The sequence below is a fragment of the Erithacus rubecula genome, assembly GCF_903797595.1.
Source record: "Erithacus rubecula genome assembly, chromosome: 3".
NCBI classification, from domain to species: domain Eukaryota; kingdom Metazoa; phylum Chordata; class Aves; order Passeriformes; family Muscicapidae; genus Erithacus; species Erithacus rubecula.
Genome location: NC_136689.1, coordinates 21,028,817 through 21,056,068, shown reverse-complemented (window position 1 = coordinate 21,056,068; position 27,252 = coordinate 21,028,817). Strand labels below are relative to the sequence as shown.

Genomic DNA, 27,252 nt, shown 5'->3' with positions numbered 1-27,252 from the left:
CCAATATTAACAAATGGCTCAGACATAAATTATTGCACATGCCTGCCTAAAGCCCACGCTTCCTAGGGACATACCTACCACTAAAAGTGGTCCTGCAACTAGAAAATATACTGATTCATTCCCTCCTTTACTCAAAACCATTCCCAGCACCATACCTGAAGAGGGGAGTCTTCTTTTTTCCCTGACAAAATCTGCATTTTTTTCAACTTTTAGCTTGTGATAGACACACTCATGGTGATAAAAGAGCACCAGTTTATAGTTTACATACACTGATAAAACACTGGAATTACAGTCATGCAGGGGAGGCAGTTCAGCCATCTGCACACTAAAACAAACCCTACTTCCATCACACTGCCTGTAACCTGTACATAAACACAAAGTACACATAAATAGTTCTATGTAATCTGTATCTGTGTTTCAGTTGCTTTGGAGGTGGGATTAAACGAGTGCCAGAAGGCCAAATATCACAGTGAAAGGGCTGACTTGATTTCCAGCTGCAGTTGTGGACTAATTCATTAGCCAGGGAGAGCAAAAATATCCTCATTCAAAATTGCCAAAATTCTGCTTTCCAAAGCTTTTACTTCTTTGTGTCAATTATTTTAGATCTGCTAACATGTTGCAGACCCCTGGCCACGGATGAATACCTTTTCTCTAGCTTGCTAGCATTATGAAAACTAAATCAATGGGGAAAAAAATATTTTTCCATATTTTGCTTCCCCTTTTCTTTCCTTTCCCTTTGACCTTCCCAAGGCAGTTCTTCACATCCCTGCTGGCTGCTGAACCGTGATGAACTCCAACTCTATGTCAGGATGAACAACCCAGCCCTTCACCACTCCATCCTCATTATTCTTATGCTGGTTTCCTCCTGAACTTTTGGGCAGAGAGCACTGCCTTGTATGTACCATGGGTGCCACTGTGGAGCTTTTTCTCTTCTGGAAAGATACAAAGTGGTATATATGGTCTTTTATTAAGATCTGATTTATTTCAACCTGAAATCTGGATCCTAAAAGTAGCCTCAATGTTGCTATGATGAGCCTCTAAAATATCTAGTATAACACTATCCCACAGTGAATAACACATAATTGTCCTTCTTAATGAACACCTACCTGCTGTGAGGATAAGGATTGTGGCAGCAAGTAGCAACTAGTATTCACTAACTTTAGCCACATTACTTACTAAACAAAATCTAAATAAAATCTGAGGACCAAATCCTGCTGGCATAAAATAGCCTTAGAAAATGCAATCAGTTTAACAGATTGATTTACACAAACTAAAATTCTGCCCTGAACAGTCACTGTGCATGTCTGCTTCCTGTGAATTTTAAGAATGCTTGAAGAAACTATAGAAAGTACTCCAAGAAGCTCATTATGATTCACCAATACTCTCTCATCTGCTCTTTATCCTTGAAGTTTGCTGTCTGAATGGTGAAGCTGAACTTTTTCCCCCATCAGCATACGCATATAATTTTTATTTGGAATTATCCTGTCAGGAGCACAAGACATTTGTAATGGGATTTGTGAGGAAAGACAGCCGCTTCCTCTGATCCAACCAAGAGACTGCTGTCAGGAGATCCAGCCACTACCCTTCAATCTTCAGAAGTCCCAACAGCCCAAGATACTGCACTACTTTCTGTAGAGCTTGATGGAGCTGGAGCCCAGGCTGCCCTTATTCTAGTAACTGAACAGAGCCTGGACATAGGCTCAAGCACTAGTGGCACCATCAATTCTATTTTTTCATAGTGCTTCCCAACACAGTTTTGACCTATGACACCCACTATTCTGTCAATGCAGTTACAGTTTTGGGAACAACAATGTCTGAGCAGTTTGCCCTGCAGGTGGTTTGCAGTTCCATTGACAGGCAGGATTTCAAAGCCAGTTAAAAAAAGGAGGCTCTTACCTGTCACTGAGCAGTTTATCAATGCTGTTAAACTCTCTTGGAATTGAAACTGCATTGATGTTAATGTTTCTGCCCTATCCTAGTTCCCAAACTCTCTCCAGGAAATGTTTGGGGTAGTGGTACTTGTTCAACAGCACAAACATACTGGAAACAGCACTCACAATTCCATTGTTTAGCTGATTAAGCTCCAATGCCTGGCACAGTCCCTGGTGTTGTTTACTAATACACTAACACTGTCATTGAGGTTCTGAGCCTCAGTGCTTTCTGTAGCAAACTCATTTACTTTGCAATTAACCTCCCTGTTCACATTCACTACCCCCTTCCATTCCTCTTGCCAGTCACTTCTGAAAACCAAGTCCTCTCCATGCAGGTGTAATGCCTACAAGCCTTTGTTCACTGTCCTTCAGAGCAGAGGCAAGGATTCACTTTTTTGTTGTTTGTTCTCACTGTGAAGTAGTGTACAATTGCAGTACTAAATCACTGTATTTGAGAGCTCATTCTTAATATGCAGATCTTATCAAAATATATTAGTACCATCAAGTAGAAAATTGATACCTTTATGTTTCTTCAGATACCACATATTCTCTTAACTCTGTGAGAGATTTGAACCCTACAATTTATCCTATAGTATGCTGTAATCAGAAGCATCAATCTTTTTAAGGCTAACACCGAATGCCTGCAGTCACCATCCTTATTAGCCAGAGGTTAGAAGAATAAACATAGAGAAGTACCCTAACAATAATGAAAAGGAACATTTTCTTTTGTATCATATAACTTGAGCAGACATGCCTTTTTTTCTGTAGGAGGAGGCTCAGAAGCCTTTAAGTATGTAAAACACTTCAGCATAAGGTGCTACAATTACTTAATCAGTTATTACTCTTAAAAGGCCATCAGGAAGCTCATTAGGGTTTCTATAATGGCTCCCAGGTGAGCAGAAGGTCAAGATCTGAACTTTACCTGAGCAGACATAGGAAGAAAGGCTGTCAGTGATTCATCAACTCGTGGTGATCTCACATGCTGGTGATTTTGCTATGTTTGGGGACATGGTTTGGGGAGTCTTGGGGTGTTGCTGAGTCGAGGATTTTTTTTTTTTTAATGTTATTATTGAAGGTTATTGTATTGTCTGGTGCAATAATAAATCACAGCAGGTTTTTTTTTAACAGCTTTAAAATTTACATATTTCAAGCACTTTTTTAATCATGATTTTGTTCTTCAGACAGTGTTACTCAGAACATCAGGAAAAATATTTCAGGAAATGCTTGGGATAAGGAACTGTATTTCAGTAGAGGAAAAAGGTGTTGAATGTCCTTATTAGTGAAGTTTACAGATGAAATCCAGATTTAAAAAAAAAAAAAAAAAGCCTTGAAATTTGTTTTTCTACTGGAATATTTCTAAGTGTACGTATTCAGTAAACCTCATTTGCCATAGCTTAAAGAGCAAGTCTTTGAGAATACACAGTGGAAACAAAACATTTTTGGTGAAGATTTTAAGCACTTCTCTCTGCCTTTGGTTTTTATTGACTGTGAAGATTATGCAAGCTCTGTTAAGTCATTCTGTTAACTTGTTTAAATCCCTTTTAAGGAAAGGAATTTTCTAACTTCTTCCACTTTGCTGTTCATAATTATCTTTACTGATGAAAGCTGTCATGTATGCAAATCAACATAAATATTTAAAGGCTGATTCCACAACCCAGAGATATCAAATTCAAACATGTACAACATCAGTGATTCTTTAAGGTGGAGAAATAATATAAACAGGAGATAGCTGTCAAAAAAAAAAAAAAACCAAAAAAAACCCCAAACAATGAATTTATTTTCTCTATTATCCCTTTCCCATTAAAAGTAATAACATGGTATATGGATACAACCTTCTCTTTCAAGTCACCATATCTTCTTTATATAATAAAAATCCCAGTCCACAGATTTATTAACCCAGCCAAAATGAAAGGCATATCTTTCTCCACCAAGTGTTATCATTTTCAAATAAGAGATGTCCTCTAGGGAATAAATTTGAAGGCCATTTTTTGTTTATTTTTTGGAAGGGTTTACTTTTGAGATAAATAACCACAGTATTGGATGTGTATTTTTTGACTTATAAAAGATGATTATAATGCTGAGCAATAAAACATATCTATTGTGCAGTATATATACACAATAAGAATCTCCTGTTCACATGTTATAGAATACACTGGTTATATATAGGTCTTCAGCAAAAGATAAACAAAGTATAAAATCAGCAAGTTTACATATTCAATACTTATTTCAATGTACTTTTTGGTTTCTAGGATATGAATACATCTGCATCAAAGAGCACAAATCTGTGGTTTTTCCATTATTAGTCATCACAAGAAGTTATCACACACTCCCAGAATAAGAACATTTAAAAAGTGATGCTTATTTGTGAATAAGCAGTGTCTCCAACATTGTTCAGTATATTGCCTCTTTTCCATATTTAATAGCCAAGGATATATTTATCATTCAAATGAAAATTAAACCTTTGTGTGTAGTACCAACCTGATTTTCCTTCATTTGTCTGACTAAACTATTTTCTCATATGGGTTTTGCCATCCTCTCTTTAAAGTGAAGTAAGTGTATATTGAAACATTTTTAAAGGAGGGAAAAAATGTCCATGCTGTAGATGTATACAACAAAGCAGCCTTGGATTTCTGCTAGGGAGAGCAGTAGTGCAGCTTTGTAAGGACAGAAGTTGAGCATTCAGACGGCTCAGAGAAGCTGCATATGCATTCAGTGATGGGATATTTATTTACTATTTGATACACACAAACTACTTGCATGCACATCACCTTGTGAGTCTGTTTCCTACTGGGACCTGCACGATTTTTTTTTCAGTTTCATTTCCTGAACTCGCCCTCAGTAGATGTGTGAGTTTCTGATCTGTGCCCATCACACCAGGCAGCCACTTCCTGTGGCTCTCAGCTCCTCTTTGGCACAGATCTGTGGCCACCTGGGCTGTGGGAATCCTGGATATTGTGTCCCTACACTGTAATGCCTCCCAGCACAGAGGAGCCATCAATGCAGCATCTGGAAATAAGTGCTGCCTTTCCCATGCTGAGAAATCTTTGTTATCATCCAGTCCACCAACCCCTTGCCTCTGCCAGCATTTGGACCAGGATACTCACCAAGGAACCGATGTGAGGATCCTGCAAAGTCTTTTTCTGTCGACTGTCATGCACCACCAGGAGCTCCTTACATTTAAAGACAAGGGCTCAAGAGCAGCCTCAATACATCAAGACCATAACTCGTTTTTTTAGTGTCTAACAAAGGGTGGCATAAATATACACATTCTGCTTCTTCTTAGATGTCCCAATAAAATCCATGGTCAGAGTTTACACACCTCACAGAAGTTACTTAAACTGTAAATGTGATGATTAGCACAGAAAAATGAAGATTTGTTCAGATGAATAATTTATACTGGTCACTTCTTGAACACACAAAAACTAATAAAATTAGAGCTATAAATATCCGGATATGAAAAGTTTTATTGGAAAAAATACTCAGAACACCTTAATAAGAATTTGTATTTCTAGCAGACCTTCTGGTCATAATATTCATACAGATTTCATTTATCATTTTAACCCCAAAATATATTCTAGCAAATATTTTGCTATCAAACAATGTATTTTAGGGAACTCTCTTCTTACACTTTCTAATCTAGTTTCACAAGCATTCCTCACATGTTGCAGTCTCAGTTTGAAATGAGGACTGCAGATTTATAACTGATTACAACTGAGAATGTTCTCAAAGACACTAAATACAGCTCTCCAGTTCAGTCTGAGCAGAATATTGATAGAATATTTCTGTTGACACAAAAGCACTAAATCTGTTTTAGAATGTGTTCCATGGAAAGCATCAATTGAAAAATTGATATCAACTGGAGTTGATTAATGTATGAATTGTTTCAGAGCAGCATGCATTCTCCCAGCAATAGTTCTATTTCTTTACTTGAACCAGCTTGCCAATTATCATTATGCATAACTATGGAACTAGGACAAAATTTTGATGATGTTTACATGTTATCTAGTATGCACATAAATTTAGTCTAGTATTAAAAAAAAAAAAATAATAATGCTGTTGTTAAAGTGCTTATAACTAGGCACAAAACAATATGTTGTGCACAGTGAAGTGCATTTTCAGGTATGTGTAACTACCCCATGACTACCCTTGACACTTGAGCACTGCAGTTGATTGTACAAGACAAGCAGTGATATGTGCCCATACAAAATACAGAAATGCAAGACTGAACTCTGTATATCTGGCTCTAATATTGCAGTAGCCATGTCACCTATGCAGATTATCAACATAAATCAAATCATTTTAACACTGTTAATTCAGAGTTTGGAAGGTTCAAAGGCTAAGAGCAGGTTGAATTTTCAGAAAACCATGCTTACAACTGCCAGTGTGAATGCTAAAAAGTTGTTTTAAAGGATCTTCTTATTGCTATTCCAAAATGTTTACATATATAGACTGCTGCATGCACATATGTTTGCAAAATGACTTATTGTCCAGTGAAGACTGCTCAATTCTTGTAAGGGTCAAACTGGATTTTAATGGTACTGCATGTTATGTTGGGAATTCTGGTTCCTCCAACTGCATGCATGCACCTGAAATTCTCCTTAACATTAACTTGATGTTGTAATAATTTTAATTTGACCTTCTATGTAAATTATTCCTAATCACTTTTTTACCATGGTAGCTGTACAAAACTTAGTAAGATCCTAACTCTAAAGAGGGTCTACAGCTTAAGTTCTATTTTGTAACAAATGTGATACAGTTTTTCATGGATAGACGCAAAATGCAGTCTAACTAAAGCTATCACAGTGTACCACAGTGGCATTTAAAAAGAAAAGTATTTCAGCATGTAGATAAAAATATTTTGAATAACTTTTTTTTTCCATGGAGAATTCAATATTTTCCTCAGGACAAGTGAGTAAAATTATGTTTGCAAGTAATGATTGAGTCTTCTAAAGTGATCAGTTGTGACATAATAAAAAGACATCAAAGGTTCTTCATGTTAAATGAAAAAAAAACCAAAACACCCACACCCCAAAAACAAACAAAACACCAAAAACAAAACAACAAAAACCAAAGCAAATAAAACCACAACTCCCCCACAAAAAACCCTAAACTAAAACCAAAACAAAACAAAAAAGAAAAACACACCCAAAACTAAACAAAAAATAAACAAACAAAAAAACCCCTCCCAAACTAAAAACCTCCAAGCCTTGCAGCCAAAGGCTACACAGTCCACTAGAAAAGCTCAAGTAGGGAAAAATCCCTACATTCTGGCCAGCCTTTAAAAGCTTTCTTTTCCTTCCCATTTAGGTACCTTTTGCAGGGGACCTTTGCAAAGCTTTGGTAGGGAAGAAGTAGATTCAGATGATGAGATTTTTCGGACCACCATTTTCTTTTCAAGGAATCTAATCTCACATGCAGGCATTTGCATAAATGAAGTTACTCAGTTTCTTTAGTTGTAAAGTGGCCAAAACAAAACATTCATTTAGATTGAGGAAGGAACTGGAGCATCCTCCCCAGCAAAGCCAGGCAAGTGCTTACCATGGACAGCACATGTGGGCAAGAGTCCAGAAAACAGGGCTGAACAGGCAGAGGAACAGCCTTTAATGCTTAGAGCCTGGGTAACAGCTCAAGCCACCATCCAAGGGAGCACCTGTTTCACAAACACTGGGTCCCTAAATTCATCTCCAAATTTGTACACTGTGCAGAATTAAAAAAAAAAAAAAAAAAAAAAAAAAAAGAAAACCCACTAATTGCTCTGGGTGAGTAAAATGCATATGAACTGAAAGAGAGAATGCAAATAGATGTAATGGCAATAATTCTGGAACTAATGGACAAACAAAATTGCCAAATGCAAAATAACAGAGAAATTGATCTGAGTTTACGAACTCAATTGAGGGACCAATAAAAATATTAGACTGCTGGAAAGGTGCTGTCAGACATAAAGCACCTGTTTAACATTACTGCTAATTGTGGTGAAGGAAATGGCCCCAGCAGAAATTGTTTGAAGATGATTAAATTTAATTGCAATGCTATATACAAAGTGCTACCCACTCACTGAATTAGAATCAAAATATGCTCAGAAATGATACATTCCACAAAACCAGGTTTAATACAAGGCATGAGCAGCAAGGCTACATGTGGCAAAAAGCATATTCCCATTTTCTGAAAATTCTTTCTGTCTCTCACATGTTGTAGAATTGCACAAAAAACACCATAATAAGAACCATGAAATCAGGAAATAAGGTCACTGTAAGGTGGAGTGTGGGCTGCAGGAATGTTCATATTCTCCAGCACAGTGGAGGCAGAAGGGTTGGTAGGAAACATACTCAGCCCACTCTGAGACACAAAGTGCCAGGAATCAATGAGATCAGAAACAGTTAAGCAGGAGTGCATGCCCTTGGTTTGTGTGAGGCAGATACCTCTGTAAGCCAGCTCCAAGCTTTCAGAAGAGTGCACAGAATCCCCCCTGGCAGGCAGCCACTTCTGCTGGAGGCAGCTGCCAGAGACTTTTGGCACAGAATAGTGAAAGTACAGTTTTCTATCTTCTGTACAATTTTTCCGTTTTTTTCTTTCCACAGAATTTTGTTAGTGCAGTTGGGGTTTCCCACCCCCCTTTTCCTATTGTAGAAAGACTATTTGAGTCACTGGTTTATTATCTGCCCCTCTAGACTCTATTTCTTAACTTAAATTTTACTTCCTATGCATTTTCCTTGTAATGCTCCAGCATACCCTTCCTCTCTGCTTTCAGTGCTGTTGAGAGTGCAGTGACAGTGCTAAAGGATGACTTGCTTACAATCAGAAACTCCAAGTTTATTTGATCTTCCAGTAATCACCCAGGTATAGGGTGGCTCCTCCTTTAACCTGCTGTCACCTAAACCATAGTTCACATGGTACACATCCACCATGCCTAGCCTTTAAATTGCTTTCTGACAACTGTGCTAGGCACGTGTTTGCCACTGGCTGGTGGCAAACACAACACTGTCACTTTGTGGCAGATTTGGTTATGCCAGTGTTTCTAGCCTTGATCTCAGGCAAACAGACAGCTGCCCGTGCTGTGGCTCTCGTGTTTACAGTCATTCAGTCCTCAGGTTCACTTAAGTTTTCAAAGTTTCCAAGTGTCTGGAGTTGTTATCTGCTGTAGAGAGTGCTAAGGTACTACTCAGTCCTGATTATATTTGCTTTAGTGCTAAAACAGCTTGTACGTGGCTCAGTATCAACTAAACCATCATTATTTTCAAGTACCTGCAATGTACTTAATTAGAATTACTGGAGCCTCTGGACATGTCCCATGGGGTGAGAACTGTGCTTTTTAAAAGGTAACTCTGTGTAACAGAAAAGCCTTTCCCACCCCCAACAACCCAAAGAATTCAGGCAAGCACCAAGTGCAATGGAGCAGCTGCTTGACAGCTTTATTTGAGAACAGCTTAGAGTAGTACATGAAAAATACTGTACTCAGCTGAAGCTGCAGGGAACAACGGAAGGAAAATAATTAGCCAAGTCAGAAATTGGCTAAGGCACTGGGTCTTCTAAGCCTTCTATTTCCTTCAAAATACAAAGGGATCTTTAAATACTGAGTAGTAAACGAGACTTTGTTTATATCTCATCTTAAAAAGCCACAGGAAGAACAGTGCACCTTAATAACATCCTTGGCTTAGAAATGATTCAGAAGCAAGGGGGCCATCTGCTGAATTCCCAGTACCATTTTCTGCTGGAAGTTCCTTTAAAAGTTTTGCAGGCAAGTCCGTCTCAGTGTCAGCTTTCCCAGACTTGTGAAGCATGGCAATAAACCTCTGAGCAGGCTGAGCTACAGGTGAGTATGACAGCATTATCTATCACAACTTAAAACCAGTACACTGATCAATGTAATCTATTCAGACTCAAAATTCCTGTAGACAATATCATCACTCTGAAGTGTAAGTAATATCTCGGTATCATAATGCTTTTCCTTAAATAGCAATTTTCAGACAGAAAATTTGCTCATAATATGTTCCTGAACATAATTTTTCAGATAAAATATAAAAGCTTAAAGCAGAGAATCAGGTCTCTAAAATAAGCAGCTTCCTTCATTGGCTTACTGTCCATTATCCTTAGTAATGCTGGCATCATGTTCAAACTCAGCATTTCCTTCCCCATGTAACTCCATCAGACTCCACTGATAAAGGATACACTGGTTACTGCTGCTAATTCCACTCTTTCTGAAGTCCTTACCACTAACTTAATGATATTCATAGCTAGTCCCTTCTCCAATATGGAAAAGTGGCCAAAGGAAAGGTAAACTTTTAAAGAATTTTATGACAACATCATGACAAATTCATTAGACACCCAAAGTGTGTTATCTTTGTAGTTCTACATATCTTGTTCTCATTAGAACTGCTACAGCTAAAGGTCTCTCTGCATACTAGGAAGAAGGACCAGAATTGTTTCAGCCACAATAATAGCAAAGTATGCTAAATAAATACTACATAAACACGCAGACTGAAAAAATCCTTATTCATAAAACCATGAAATTTGATAAAGGTATTTAAAATATTCACCACTGTTCTTATTCTTAAAGCATAGCCTTAAGTCTACTGACATTTCATGGTCTGTTAATACTGAACACTTTAAATATAGAAAGGTACATATTATCCATTAAAGGCTATGTAGACTCATGCATAAGATCACTCATAGTGTACAAACAGAAGATTGTTTAATGGTAAAAATGATGAAATCAAATCTTCAAGGCTGCTTCCAATTCAACATTTTAAAAATTACTCCAACACATAACTTGTATCTTTCAAAGTTATAGTCAGGAGGGATTAAATTAAAGCACAGCACAGGGATTACAAATAAATGCCACTTGCTTAAGATTACCTTAAGTATAAGAAGAGGTCCCAAGTTTAACTCAATAGTTGGAGAGTTTGTTTGCATTGTGTGGGGCATCTCAGTCAATACTAAATCTCAGTGTGTATTACTCCCACATCCATAATATAAAATGTATCCAGGTGGTGTTGCTTGCTGTTTACTGTTCCCAACTTTATGCACACGGATAAACATGAAGGAAAGTTATAAATTTATAGGCACATGCAAATTACTCACTGCTTTCATTATTTGATAGCAAACTATTACCCTCTGTGCCAAGTGAGCATCCTGTATTTACCTCTTAAAATCTGAACTTCCATATCAAAATATGAAAATAGCATCTATAAACCAAATTCAAAATTCAAAATAGAAATTCAAAATACCAAATACATGAAAAAGTTACAGAGCTACAATTACCCAGCATTAATCAAACTGTCATGAAACTTTACTCTCATGAGCTGTCCAACACTCCTTTTCCAAAGGGCTTAGCCTATGACCTCAAAAACCTGACTAGCTTCAAAGAGTTGCCACTGAAAGAAGGCAAAAGAAAAGAAAGCTTTTTTTTGAAAAAAGAAAAATATAGAGAGAAATAAAAGTTTTCCCTCAAGAATTCAGAATGAAAGCTAAGGATTGCTAAAATTCAGTCCTTTCTGTAGAAATGGCCCCAAAACATATTAAACATACCAGCTCCTGGCAATACAAATATAGGAAACAAGATGTTCCGTCTTGGTGAAAAAGCAACACAAAGTGCCCTTGCTACTTTTTCCAAACTCTGGAAAGCTCACATAAAAGAGAATTTCTATATAGTGAAAGAGACTTGAGATTAATTTTAAACTTGGTAGCTTTTTTCCTTTTCCTCTAAAGTCTAGATGGCTGGCTTAAGACTAAGATGCTTCAATTTTAAACAAAATCCTTTAAAAACATTCATCTTTAAAGAACTAGGAATATCAATTTTCATTGGTCTTCTTCTCTGTTACTTATATGCAAGCAAAAAATTACTCCCTCCCAGTAGCAGAATTATGTTTAAAATTACTATTTGTTAATGGAATTGTGTTTGAAGTGATGATTTGTTAGTCGGGTCAGACAAATTTATTTCATGAAGTATTTAGATGGAGAGGAGTGGTGTGCATACTCATTAGGCAGTTAAAAGGGGAAAGAAATTGGAAAGTGAAGTATTTGGAACATAACATTTGGAGGGTAACATCTTCCCATGCTTCCAATACTACTCAACTTGAGCATCAGTTGTTAAAGGTCTACTAAATCAGAAGTATTTACAGCCAAGGTTGTTCTCATTTTAGATCTTTGAGATCTTTTCCTTTTGACCTAGTTTTGAACACAGATCTCAATAAATGTTGCCTGCATTTCAGGGGGTTCCACACATGAAAGTGGAAAGTGGATCAGCTTCACGGGTCAAAGAACACAAAGTAGCTGAGCCAATGACTGATCAATGATACCTGCGGCACAGTTGTTGTGTTATACTGCACACGGCAGGCACGGCAGTACAAGGGAAGAACCTGCAGATGCTCTATCAGAGCGCTGGTGCACAGCACAGAAGGGATTTTGGAGGCACAGTGAAGTATTTGTCAGTTTTGGTCATGGAAAGTCAAGAAAGGGAAAGCAGGCTTTAGTTCCTGAAGGGTATTCATAGTGCAGGTGTGTTACGGGGCACAACCTGGCCTTGCCGAAGCCCAGGAAATCCATGTCACACACAGATGACACCCGGCACAGGGACAGGGAAAGTTCTGTCGCGCCTGCGGAGGCGGTGAGGATCGCACAGGCACCGCGGAGAGGCGGAGGAGAGGCAGCGGGGCATGGTCCCGGCCGGGGCACCTGCGCTACCCGGCCCCCGCTGCCCCCGCAGCGCAGGACCCCCGGCCGCTCCTACGAAACGCCCTTAGCCACCCTAGACACCGTCTAGGGCAGCCCGACGGGTCTGCAGTCCCCGCAGGACTGCCTCAAACTTCGCGGGTGTTCTATCTAGGAGTCGGTCTCGACAGGTAGTTCCCAACGCGCGGCAGACAAACTCGCAAGTGCCTCTTTTGGCAGACGAAACCACAAGAACGATCGCTTCCCTCCTCCGCCGCGCAAAACCTTGGACAGGGTACTAAACCGCGACACCTGGAGCCGACACGGCGCCTTCCTCTGTACCAGCCTCCAAGTTCTCACCAAAGCGTCAGAAATTAACCTCTCCCTGGGCAGGAGCTCGCCACGCTGTCCGGGGATAACCCCGGCTAAGCCGCAGCCCCCCGTCCCACCGCCGAGCGCCAGCACCGCCCCCAGCCCCGTCCCCGCGGCCCCGCGCCGGCAGCCGCCGACCGAGAAACTTTTCGGAGGCTCCCGGAGAGGCAGCGCCCGCAGCGGGGCCCCGCAGAGCGGGACCGAGCCGTGCCCACGCCCCGCGCCCCCCGCAGCCGCGCCGGCCGCCCCAGCGCGGGCATCGCCCGCCGCTCCTACCGTGCGGGGGGCAAGTGAGGGAGGGGGCGAGGAGGAGGCAGTTACCGGCGAGCGAGCGCCCTTCTTGCAGAGCGGTCCCCTGAAGACGCCTTTGATGCCGCGGTAGTGCCCGTTGCTGAGGTGCCGGGAGCTGATGACCAGGTAGCACGCCATGCGGGCCCCCCGGGCGGGCGGGCGCGGGGCGGCAGGGCAGCCCGGCTCCTCCGCGGCCGCGGTGCTCGCTCCGCCGGAGCAGAAGCCCGCATGAAGGAGCGGGCGGAACCGCAGCAGCGATCTCCCTGCTCCCGTCTCATCCAGCGCCCGGGTGAGCGCTGCCAGCAGCAGGATGCACTGAAGGCGGCGGCAGCCAGAGCACATCTGAGGGAGCGCGGAGGCCAGTCCGCATGCTGCTCCGCGGGTGGCAGACGGGCCGCCGAGAAGAAGGGCAGAGCGCAACTTGCACAGTCCGCCGCTGCTACGGCCCTTCCTCCTCCTCCTCCTCCTCCTCCTCCTCCTCCTCCTGCTGCTGCTGCTCAGAGCAGGCCACCCGCAGCCGACATCCGGAGGGGAGTTTCTCCGCGGCGGCTGGAGCGGCGGCTGCTCCCCATGGCTGTGCCCAGCTGTGCCGGGCTGGGCGGTGGATGCCGCGGGCACGGTCCCCGCACCCCGCTCCTCCGTACGGCCGCCGCAGTCGGCGCTGCGCCTCCCTCACCTCCGCCGAGGGGGGGGGGAGGCGGTGCGAGGGGGCGGAGGAGGGGTAGGAGGGGTAGGGCCGGAGCGGGGGCGGCGGGAGGTACGCAGGGAGCGAGGGAGGGAGGACATTGCCCCTCGCCGCCGCGGAGAGGGCAGCGATGCCGGCAACCCCGGGCGGAGCGGCCGGGAGTGGGGGGAAGGCAGCGGGATGCGCTGACCGCCCTCCTTCTCTTCGCCCAACTTTCCCGTCCTGGATGCCGGCAGGTAACGTCCCTTCCGCGCCTGCCTCTGGCCGCGCTGCCACCTGTCGCCGGCATCCCCTCAGCCCCCTTCCCTCCGCTGTCCCGGGCAGGGGACATGAACGCCACGGACGCTCGGCACCCAGGCGCGGTGCCGGGAAGCACGGCTGGAAGCAAGGGCTGGCCCCGCACACCCCCGCATTGTGCCTGGGCTTGTCTCCATCGTCCCCCCGAAAGCGCGTGAATTTAGGTCCGTGGCGTCATTTGCCACCTGAATGATTTACACACAATCGCAGGTATGAAAATCTTCCACCACTAAATAGCTGGAACAGGTTGTTCCTCTCCCCTTCTGCAAGACAGAGGTACCTCGGACCCGCTTGTGCAGACTCAGTTTCTTCTCATCAGGTCACAAGTATTGTCTCTGCTCTGCTGCTTGCTAAGTCGATAAAATAAATCAATAAATCACACAACCTTAGTAGTGACCTGCAGATCATTCATTTCTTCGAAGAAGTTTGGTTTAAACTGTAGATAAGAATTGTTTCAGTTTATTCACTAAATCTCCTAAAAGCATATGCTTTCAGTTATTTAATGAATGAAACTGATAAGCCGCGATTATTCTAATTTTAGATTCTCAAGAGCTTTTTTTCTATTAATCTAATGTAAATAAAAGGAAAATCTCACACAATCCACCAAACTGATAAAGAGATAATGACACATCAAATGTTATTGTTTGATTGCATATGTAAAATAGTGTTTTACAGTCCTAGTATTCAGCATTGTACAGTGTTTCACATACCATATTGTTTTACTATGTGTGTATATGTACCTATATACAAATAATCAAATATATTATTATGTGTTTTATTAATAAATACATATTATAAAGAAACCATAATAATTCTGAATCTGGAATAACCAGAGGTGTAAATAATGTATTAAGAACATCCATATGTTAACCATAATATAGTGTTTTACAATGTAAAATACTTTTAGGTGGGGGGTCAAATTAAGCTGGTAAAACTGAGGTATGAAATAAATGAAAGGACTTGGCTCTTTGCATTATGTGTGGTTGAGCTGTGGGGCTCCTTACCAAAGGGTGTTGTGGATCATAGATTAAACAGTCCTATGAATCAGTACAGATCAGGCTTTGAAGCCTGGTAGCAATACAATGCCTGCAAAAGACCTCTGGAGCACTTTTCTGAAGGAAGAAATCACACTGTAAAATGGAGTTTGAGAAATTGTGATGCCCTACTGAAAAAAATAGTTCACTGTTAATTTGGTAATGCAAAGGAGCTTTTATGATTTCCTCCCACAAGTCACAGAAGTCACATCTACATGAATGACTTGAAATTTATTTGTTGGCATATATATTTTGTTAACTGCATGTTCTTCCTGAAATAATTCCTCTGCAAGCCAGTTAAAGATAAAAGTATTGTCTTCCCTTTGAATTTTGGTCTGCATCTTAACTTTCTGACTCCACATTGAATATGTATCTGGAAGTAAAGACAAACACCTTTTCTCTTTGGCAAGGAAATGAACTTCCAAAAACTTTGCTTCTCTATGATGCAGCTGGTGTTTCTCAGAATAGAAACAGAATGAGAATTTGCATCTCATCTCAACAACTTGCATAGAGGTCTCTGTTCCTATTCTGTTGTGGAGGCATGAAAATTCCTTTGCTCCATGAGGCTGCTGATGCTCTGTTTCAAGGTGAGGGAGAGGGTGCAAAGGACCAGGCTTTGTGCATAGGCTGGGGATGCATGATGCTGTGCTGCAGTGTGGTCAGATTGGCCATGCCACCTGCAGAGAAGGTTCAACACAAGCTAAAATGGTGAAGTGCTTTGCTGTGGATTTAAGAGACAGTACTTTCCTCCTTAAACTTACAGAATCTTCCCCAGTTCATTTACTAGTACTGTATGAAACAGAAATTATTTTCCCCAGAGTAGACTGCACAGTATTCATTTTATCCTGCTGAGGAGGATGATGTGCTCAATTGACCCTGCTGTGAAAAGTAGAAGTCATTTTGGGCTCCCTTCACTTTGCAAGCTCAGGGGAATAGTTACTATGACCACCAATCTAATTTATAAATAATCTGTAGGACGCAAACCTGAGAAAATGAGATTAAGAGTTGTCAAATGGAATGGTTAGTTATTAATTATATCACTCCCTGAACATTCCCCAAAGTCTCTGGAGAAGTAGCACCTTCTTGTCTTTCATCACAGGTCATGTAGAAATATGAGCCTTAACTATTAGTACTTTCATCTGGGTCCAATCCTTCACTACCTTAGATTTCATAAAGCGATTTTCAGCTGAGCACAGTGAATGTAAAATACTACCTTTCAGAAAATTATGCTTTCTTTGCAGAAGTGTTAGTGACTTTTCAAGATGCAAGGAAGTAGAGAAGCAGGCCAGCTGTCACTAAGAGATGATGGTTAGAAATAATGAAAGGTTCTCCAGTTCATCTATTGATTCAGTTTACAAACATTTTATCATTAATAAAGATTACTTCTCATTTATTGTCCCCCCCAAAACATCTGTAAGCATTTCCTAATGATTCTTTGTGGTGATTGTCTCTATTGCACAATGTGGTGACTAAATTAAATACCCAGCCTAGATCTAAGGATTCTAGTTCTGATATAAATATACTCTGAATATTAGAACTATATTAATACAGCCATATTAATTTTAATGGTTGAGCTAATTAATATGTTTCTTTGCAGCATTAGACAATACTGACATGCCCATAAAACCTTGTCTCCTTTGTGAATTTTACTTATATTGTAATTCAATTGTTGCTCCTGATCTAGGTTCCACACAAAGTCCGTTATATTTATATTCTCTGCTGTATAGGTAAAAACTACAGTTAGCATGATTTGCCAGCTGCTAACCTAAGCATTCCTCACTGTGGATACAGGCTAGATCTGCTTAAGGGCCTGAGTTCTAAAATGTTTTCCACAATCCCTTTGCTGTGCCTAGAAAGAACAAAGACATCTTTCCCCACCCAGATATGAGAAAATTCAAAGAGTGCAAAGCATCTTCTGGCACTACACCTCTAGAAATTTTACTTTCACAAGCAAACAAGGACAGAAGGTGTGTTGACACACAGCTTGAGTACTGTTTCACAGTCTGATTATTCTCACTTATGTTAATTTAACACGTTTTCCAATGTGGAAGAATCCAAATTCACACTACAGTAAAAACATACTCTAATACTGATGTGATTTTTACAGGTCTTCCCCATGTTAGAGAGGGAGGGAAGGAAGTGGGGGAAATCAATATCTTGGCAAGATAATTCAGGTATAAAAACACACAGTGAGGTTCCTGACACATAACAGAAAGGTCTTAGTAGCCTTACAGTATATTCGGACATAAAGGAGATTTTAAAGCTGTCAATTAAGTCCTGGAAATATATGTGCAGATCTTAGGGTTATAATGGACTCTGACTCCTCTCCATTCCAGTGGTCCATAGCTACAGCTAATTCCTCTGGGTTCACATGAAAAGTGAACTCCTACCCCACTGAAACCAGTGACACTTTTTGAGGTCAACAGAATCAGTTTCTTCAGAAACTTCCAGCTGTTAAGTATATTGATGATGGTAGCAAGTCTTAAATGTATTAGTTGCCTTAAAACATTAGTTGTCCTGTTATTTTACTTAAATAAATAATCTAATATCCCAAAAGAGTAATAATTATTTGAAAGTGAGAACCATATATTAGAAACAGTCAACATTTCTGTGGATCTCATGAATAAATTTTAGTCTGAATGTTTTATTTGTTTTTTAGTGAACCATATATTTTAGGGAACGTTTTATGAAGTTTCATCCTGGTGAATGCAAAAAATACAAGGTACGCTGATCTGCACAAAGCTCTGTTTTGTTTTCATTGAAATGGCAACTTCAAACCTCCATTCTTTTTAACTCTGAATCTTAAAATACAGTAATTATATTTTTTCCTGAAATAAATAATAAAAAACATCTTCATTGTATCTGTCTTTATTTCATTAATTAGTTTAGGATATTTTAGTCCTTCCCTATATTATGCCATTTAAAGTAATCATAATACTGCTTATCCAAGCATCTTTAATCCCAGGCTGACTATTTTAATCTAAATAGCTACATTTGTCTTGTAAATTGCTTATGCAAGCAACTTGCTGTTACACAAAAGTTGAATCTGTCAAAGTTTATACACTTAAAGCATTGATGGTTAAGTTATTCTCGTCTCTAGTCCATGCAGAATCAATGACACCATTTTACTTTGGATGGAGCTTTTTGGGATGTCTTAAGTGCTGAACAGTCACTTTATAGTCTATAGCTTGCTATTAATTGTGCAGCCAGCAAACACAGCATGGTGGTCAAACCAAAGTGTGTGTGTCTACATCAGTGAAGAGCAGTAAATCATGCCCTACTTTCCCTGTAGGCTCATGCACCACTGGTTTTAAGAAAGCCATATAGTTGAACAAGGATCTCATTCTCACTCATGATTCATCCTTACTCTAACTTTACTTAGATACACCTTTTATGTGACATTCAGCAGCCCCTCTGCATTACTTTATCACTAAAAAACAATATAATGTTTCCTTTGGAGTTCTTGTGAGAATTACTCAATGCTGTCACTACAGTCATAAAGAAGAATCTTAAGTATTACTAGTACTGATATCAGTACTAATACAGGGATATCAGAAAAATTACTGATTTCATAATCAGTTAAAAATATGCAATAGATCTATTATTTTCAGAAGGTTTCTGGACATGCCATCCACTCCAATTTGTAGCTCAGTAGTGCAAATAAGACATTAATCCTGTATTAACAACAGCTCAGTATTTCCAGAGTATGTGACCAATGATGTAAATATGTGTTCCATTGTCTATTCAGAAATAGTATCCATTGGTTTCTTCTTATTGTTAGCTATATAATCTTCACCTATATTAGAATGGATATAGAAAGAATAATGACAAGTAGCTACTGTTATGAAAATTATATAGCAGAACACCAATGCTATTTTAATAGCAAATCCTTTTCTTCAGGAAGATGATATATGGAAGAGATGAAGATGTAGCAGTGTTTTCATACACTTGCCAATTTACTATGTTTACATAAATATTTAATACATCAATCTCTTTCTAAAGGAAGAATATGGTTTGCATTTCAAATCTTGTAGTTTTGTTAGATTTTCTTTCTGCTAAATCTTATCAAAACTTTAATTATATGCTAGACATCCACAATACAGGTGATTCATGTTTTTTGTTGTTTGTTGATGGTCATCATACTGATCTCCTGAGTTTAGCACTGTATGTGCTAGTGGCCTTAAAATCTAGAAGATGAGTAAAGTTACTGCATTTTTGTTATTAGGGATCAGAATTGAATATTAACTGAAAAACAGATATATTGAAATTATTTTAAAATAAAGTGATAGCAAATACTGCCTAAATTCTCCATAGTTGCTCATGATATCCACAGCCAGTGAGGCTGCCAGCCTGTGTACCAGCCATAGTTGGTTTCAGTAGCTACCATAACCACAGCTGTCAATCCCTTTTCCAACTCATTTGCATCAAGGAGAGCTCCAAGGACAACTGGAATGAAGCAGCCTAGAAACAGGAGAGGATGCTCATTGCAAGGGAATGATGGAGGCAGCTTCCATCATGTGGTTATTTCCATTCACATCTCCTCACCTCCAGTTACTGTCTGTAAAGTATTTTATCTAACACTTCCACAAGTAACATTCTTACATGCTTGCACCCGCTATGTGCAAATACACACAACACCTCAGTGATACCCACAAACAATTCCAGCTGGGCAAGTTACCATCATCCTTTTTGTCTGTCACTGCCATTGCCATAATTCATTCAGAGACTGTCAGCATATACTTTTTAATTACATTTTAATCTGGCTGCATCTTCAGCCTTTGAAGACTATCATTTGACATAAGATCATGTAGAGTTAACAAAGGACTCTTAAGTCACATATGTCAAGAGAAAAACTCATATTGCTTTTTACAAAGTAAAAGAGGATCCCCTTTTTCTTGGGAAAAGAGGGTCAAGGCAGAATTGGGAGATGTCACACAAGTTGGATAAAGATCAGTGATCTGGGAACTCTATACATGCTGCTCATAAGAAGCAACTGACAAGCAACTAAAACTGTATTCTCCATGTAGAGGGTCACTTAGTGTGGGAGTTCACTAAGCTATTCCAGGTGCAAAAAATAAAAGGAGAAAGCAACTCTTTTGCATAACTTGAGAAGAAATAAACAGATAAAAGTTCTGCAGAACTGTCAGCAATAAAATACATTGTTATAGATTTGTATATATTTTATATAAATATATATCTTTATTACATATGGATTATTTTTGTATATACATAAATGTGTCTAGTGTCCATATATTAATGGAGTAATGCAAATATTTAAATGCTTTAAATGTCAACACCTATACCAATTTATTTCCTGTGCTGCTTTTCTTTTTCCCCACTTCAGCAAAGTGACAATTTATTCTATTATTTTAGGGAGCTTAGTGACAGGGAAGTGATTTAGCAGTCCTCAGTAAAGCAGTACAGAACCTGAGTCTGAGCTGTTCACACCCATTAAACCACTGTACTACCTAAGGGATCTCAGATCCTCATGTTTCCATGGAAGTATTTATTATGCACTACCACAAGATCACCCTGTTAGCTCTGTATATATCCTATTGTCAGTATTCCATCATCTGTCCACATTAATACTTCAGCAGGCAACCTTTAAAGAGGCTTTTAAGAAAATGCATGAAAGGTGTGGGAGAAATTTCAAACTGACAGTAGCATTTGTCAGCTGGAATCCTCTGGAATTCAGGAGTCACTCATGTTATTAGGTATCTATGAAGCAATAGTACTGACTATTTTGAGACTGACAGCTACATACTTTCTCTAAAATAGACAAATACACTAAGAAGTTTGTGAGCGTAGTTTAAATATTTCAAGAATTCTGTAAAATCCACTCAAGTAGTAGCAAAATTCTATGTACCTTAAAGAAAATGGGTAATATTGTTGTAATCATATGCATTTAAGTGATAAATGATAATAGAGAAAGGAAATCTGCATTAAAATCAAAATGTGAAGTTCACTCCTTAGTAAAAAGCTAGCACAAGTACTGTACATCTCCCCCATGGTATCTCCTTAACTGTCTCACGGGCTGGCACCTGCAGAGGTATGGATATCACCTGATTTCTCCACAGTATGGTGTCTAGCAACTTGCTTATGGCCAAAAATGTCAGAGTTTTCTGTGCAGAAATAAAATAGATGTTTGTTTCAAATATAAATTGAATCTCTATTTTTGCAGTCATTTGGTGTTCTAATTATAACAATCTAATTTGTAAACAACACATGCTGAGGTTTGGCAGTGAATTTCTGATGAAACACAGAGTACAAATTTTAATTACATACAGTTCTAATACAGTGAGCACTGCAGCATTTCTGTCATCTTTGAAATGGTAGCAAAATGTAAAAAAAAGATTTTTTGAAATATGAGCATGAAGGTAATGAGATCAATAAATGTCAGCGAGAAAAAGTAATCATAACTCTAGAGACTCACTAACCTTTCTACAAATTCCAGAAATAACAGACTAGTCTGGATGAAGAATCTTTAACAATGGGAAACAGACACCATTATAAGAGGAAAGTGAGCCAAAGACTGCTGAATAATACCAGAAGTATTGCCTTTTAAGTAAATGAGAGAAAAACAATCAATATTTTTGCTTTTCCACCTGTGATCCTCACCAATGCACTTCCTTTCACACCTTCTGGTTTTGAGAGTGAAATACAATGCAAACACATATGTAAACCCAGAGCAGAAATATGAAATATGGCACAAAGTGCAGTAAGCCATCATGGTTTTCCAAACTGATAGCCTGATCCTTCTCTCGGGCAGTCAGGGATGTTACAACATCCATTGACCTCCATACAAATTACAGATACTTAACACTCCAAAGATTTGGTGGTGTATGGTTTCTAGATAAATTTATGCAAACCCAGAGCTTAAGCATGAATTAATTCAAGACAAGAAATTTTGTGTGCTATGTTTTAATGCCCCTTGGTAGAATTGAACTTTTGTAAGAGAAAATATATTTTATCTGTGAAAGATTAAGTTATATTTGAAAGGATATGCCAGTATTTTTAATTTATTTTTATTAAAAGTGAAAGAGACATTGAACCTGTGGTTAAAATGGAAGAGAATAAAATACTTTGTCAAACCCATCCGGACAGGGAATAAATTTATTTTTGAATGATGCATACAATTTTTCTGAAAACACATAAATATTTTATGAAGGATATGCAAAATGTACTAAGGATTTATACATATAAAAACTTATTTTGGGTAATTTGACTTTAAAAAAGAAGGGTAGAGATAAAATGGAATATGAGTCTTATTTTATCATTAATTCCCGCCCAAGCATTGACTAAACATTTTTGGATGTGTATATCAGAAAAAGGAGATTGGGATCCAGCCATTAGAGTCCACTCAGCAACTGTGTGCCATTTTTTAATTAGGATTTTCAAATGGTAATACTGGTGTAAAACCAACTGGAGATATGGCCAGTTTACATTTAATCATTCAAGTGCTAACCTGAAGTAACAAATTGAGCAAAAGGGCTCCATGTTGAACAGAGAAAGTATTGCATTGTCACCATTAACTTCTATGATGAAGTTTCTGCTTTCTATCATTCCATCCTGTTAAAACTAAAGGACCTCAAGAACCAAAGTGCTTTGAAACTGTCTCATTACACACACACACACATTTTCTTCATTTTGTTTGCAGCTGCTCTTTTGAATCTGATTGTTCATTTCTATATGTGTGCATATAATGTTTTTTAAACACAGCATTATACATATATTCATGTATATGTATATTATACATGTATATATATGTATAATGTATGTATATATTATATGTATATTATACATGTATATAGTATTTTACATATTTATGTGTTTATGTAACATTTTGCTGGACTGGAGTTCCTGGAGGTAAATAACTCTGGTACTAGTGTGTAACTCAATATAAGTAGCAGATGCCTGTGATGACCGCCTTTTTTTTTTTTTTTTTTTTTTTTTAATCTCAGCACAGAGCTAAAGAAATGTGTATTATGAAGGATGGTTGTTGAGGACTACTGCAGGAGCACAAACTGGATTTCAAGTCAGTTCTGTTGAACAGGACCTTCAGTGTGCTGCAGCACCAGGAATATAGGAATGCAGGATGGGAAGAACAGGAGTTTTCCTGCTGTGGGAGCAGCTGTGGGTGTCCGGATGCCTCACAAGTGATGTTGGTGCTGTGTTAAAAGACCATGCATGTGTTTATGGATATAGGAACAGCCCAAAGCCAGCAGCAGTTGCTGGAAACAGGTTGAATACAGGTAAGGAAGAAGGGTTCAGCCTCCAGAAAAACAGGAGAAACAGGCAGGTTATATTGTGTTTTCCATTCATTGCCTGCAGGGCAGTAGAATGGCAGGTTAAACTCAGTGCCAATAAACAGAAAACAGGTAGAGGGGAAAATAAAGTACAACCCAAGATGCTGGTTGATCACCTATTGCCACACCTCAAGTAAATGTTAAAGCCCCTGGATAGAGTTATACAAAAATGCCAGTCTGATGTTGGAAACTGCAAGGAGAGCATTGAAGAGCGAAACAGAAAACATTTCAACACACTCTTCTCTAAAAGCAATGGGAAAATATGCTGGGACTGGACAAGCATGAATGGTGCATGAGCTGAAATGTGGATTAATTTTTCCAACTTCTCAGTACAAAGAAGTATAGGAAAACCATTTTGAGAAAGCAAGATTAAATTAAAGAATAAAAAAGTTTCTTTACTCAATCCATCATTATCCCCAATTATGAATTAATGAGGTGTGTCAGCAAAAAAATATAAATTAAGTCAGTTCTTTTCCTGCTATTGAAGAGAAAAGGTTGAAATGCACATACCAAATTAAGAGGTTCCTAAACTACTGATTTGCTAGGGACAGTAGCTCATAGAAGAGCACAAATAATTTTAAATTTTCTTGGTTTATGGTAGTTTTCTCTGATAACCATTGCCTGAGATAAAATACTGGACATCACAGCACAGAAGTTTTAAAGTTCTTCAGTTAATACACAGTTATAATTTTGGTCCAAATTATGTGCTACTCCTTCTGTGAGTACTGGTTAAAACTGCCATTTAAGTGACTTTGACAGACTGAAAACAGAATCTGACAGAAATCCCGTGAAGTTTACCAGCAACAAAAGCAGCCAGTAATCCCATCCAACAGCACAGACTGGAAACCAAAATGCTGAAAAGGAGCTCTGCAGAAAAGGTCCTAGGGAAGAAAGCTGAATTGAGTCAGCAGTGTGTCCCTGTGGTGGTGAAGACTGCCAGCATAGTCCTCCCCAAGCAAGATTATGGGCAACAGATCAATGGATGTGATTAATTCCATCTACTTTTCTCTTCTGAGACACACACAGACAAGTGCCTAGTTTTGAACTTCCCAAAATAAGCAAGAATTTATTATACTGGGGTAAATCCAAGAGAGGGCACTGTAGCACACAGGGCACCATGAGGGGGTGAGGGCACTGAGTAGGATAACACAAATTATCTGGAGCTGTCTTGTAAAACACGGCACTGCTGGGATAGCTCAGTACAAAGTGGGAGGATTTTCATTTTGGCAGCCAGCTGACTTGCCTGCTAAGTGTTTCACTTTCTGTATTCACAGCACACAGTATCTAAGTGATAGAAAACCAGAAAAAACAATGGAAACAAAGCAGAAAGAGTAAATTAGACTTTCATCTGATAACCCAGTACAGGTATTTGAACTGTGTGTTCAGTGGCTTTCAAAAGTGCAGATAGGACCAGTGATTAGCTAAGTTTTGGGCAATCATGAAGGATCTCTTCTTGAACTTGAAAATCATTTCTCTTTTCAGATTAGATTTGTCCAAATTATAAAATTTAACTTTAAACCCAACATACAGACACTAAACACATGTTTATTCACACTCATAGTCAACTGTGGCAGTGGAAAGCTGCTTTGATATTATATCTTCAGGAAACAAGCCCTTTACAACTGCACCAGAATGGTAATTAGAAGTTTCCTCTGTGTCAGGTAATTATAAACATTTAAAATCCTTGATGCCTAATTACAGATATTCATTGAAAGCATTAGTTCTCCCTTCACAGAGGGACAGTACCTCCGTCATCCCTTAGGAGGACAAGTTCCCCTGCTGTTGCCTGAAAGAAAGGGTTTTTTCAGGGACAAGAAGGTCTGTCCCACATGGCATGCTGTTGGAGTGTGTAAAACAGAAGCATCTCTGAGTCCCTCAGAGAGAGGAAAAAAATGCAGGGATTGAATTAAAGCTTTTAGAGAAATTAAAATATATTAAGCCACATAGAAGTGAAATAGAAGTGTAAGTCTTAGTTTTAAGTAAGTAAGGATATGCTTTAAATACCTTAAGAGAGCTTAAAGCCCTAGAATCTAGTGTAAAGTTTAGGTCTAGTTAAACCTTCAGGAAATTAGTTCTAGACATAATGAAAACATAGTGAGAACATTGCTTACATTTTTTAGATAGAACAGATAGAACTATTTACATGAATAGATAGAGCTATATGTGTAAATTAGGCATAAGAATGAACACTTTCTAGAACTAGAATTCTAACAAGTTCAGAAGAAATATTTTTAGATCTGTGTTTTTAGCTCATTGGATGATTTACAAATAAAAACCCTCTATTGGGGTGAAAAATGCATGCTCCACCATCCACCATCATCATCATTAATAGCATCATCATCAACATCATCACCATCATCATCATCATCATCATCACTACCACCTCACACAAAGAAGGAGAAGAAGAAGGAGAAGGAGAAGAAATGATCCAGTCTGGATAGATCTATATTACCATAGTGTTTTCAGAGGTGACTTTCTGGCAGATAGCATTAAATACGATCTGTTTCTCCAGTTTACCACAAGATGGAGGTGCTGTCACTCAGTATCACTCATTTAGGAATCAGGAAAATGGTGGGTATCTTACAACAGGCACTGTAAAATTTTATGGATGTATTTAAGAAAGTAATAAAAATAATGGTATGCAACTGTAACATATTGTATCATTAATTTATTTTAATTCAACTGAGTAATAACATAGCCAACCATCTTTGAACCAACATTATTTCAAAATGCAGCAGCTTCACATTTGCATTTGAATTGCTGAAAGCTGCAGATACTGTTTTGAATCACATATCTGTTAGAAGTGGAGATGTCTGATAATATTCTGCAAAAGCACACAAAGTGATGGCTGCCAGAGTCAGATGGGTGCCACCTTCTTGGATATAATATCCTGAAATTATCTTTCCCTATATTAAGCCTTCTGGAATTTATTGCCAACAAAAATAAAGCAGGTTTTCATCTGAAACAGATGCAGGTCTGGTTGTTCTCAGAGACATGCACTCTGACCTCCATCAGAAAACACAGGATGATATTTGCCACCAAAAACTTTAAAATTGATTATTAAGTCATGTTTATAGTATTGTTTACTTTTTTGATGCAGAAACAGAGACAAATAAGGGAGCTCTCATTTGAGCTTTTTGCATGAGCCAACAGACCATGGACAGGAGCTCTTCCTCTCTACCAAAAGCTCAAAAACTTTATCCCTTGAGTCTGCATGGACAGGTTCTTATCCTGTGCTTTCTTCTTTTAAAAATTTCAAAGGAAAAAAGTTAATTTTTTTTCCTGCAGATTCTTTTTTTTCCTCACATCTTCTTTGCTACTGATTATTTTGCTGTTTTAAGGAGAATTTGAAACATAAGTGTAATTGGTTAACTTTTTGGTTTACAATAGGCTTTTTTTAGGTTTACCTCTGGTTTACAATAAACAGACAAAGAAGTAATCAGAATGGAGAGACTATGAAGACCTTGATACTATTGATACTCAGTGATGCTGTGTTTGCATTGAACAAGTTTGATAATACAGAGAAGTGAAAATCTCTTTAGATGTACTGTTAAGCCATGGATAAACACCCTGTTTAGGACCACTCTGCAAATACTGACTTCATCTGCACATCAGTCCCTTGCTGCTTGGAGCCACCATCTAGTGGTTACATGGTTTGCGTGACTGCAGTTTACTTGGGTTTATTTATT

The 27,252-nt window shown here is 39.1% G+C and overlaps 1 protein-coding gene across 1 annotated transcript in view; it reads right to left on the bottom strand.

Moving 5' to 3' along the window:
• Nucleotides 1-14,010, bottom strand: part of ZNF804B (zinc finger protein 804B) — a 219,843-nt gene extending 205,833 nt beyond the window's left edge. The window contains exon 1 of the mRNA XM_079302814.1: nt 13,272-14,010. Coding sequence (XP_079158940.1) covers nt 13,272-13,583 — 312 coding nt within the window. The 5' untranslated portion in view covers nt 13,584-14,010. The remainder of the gene's footprint in view (nt 1-13,271) is intronic.
• Nucleotides 14,011-27,252: the final 13,242 nt, after the last annotated feature.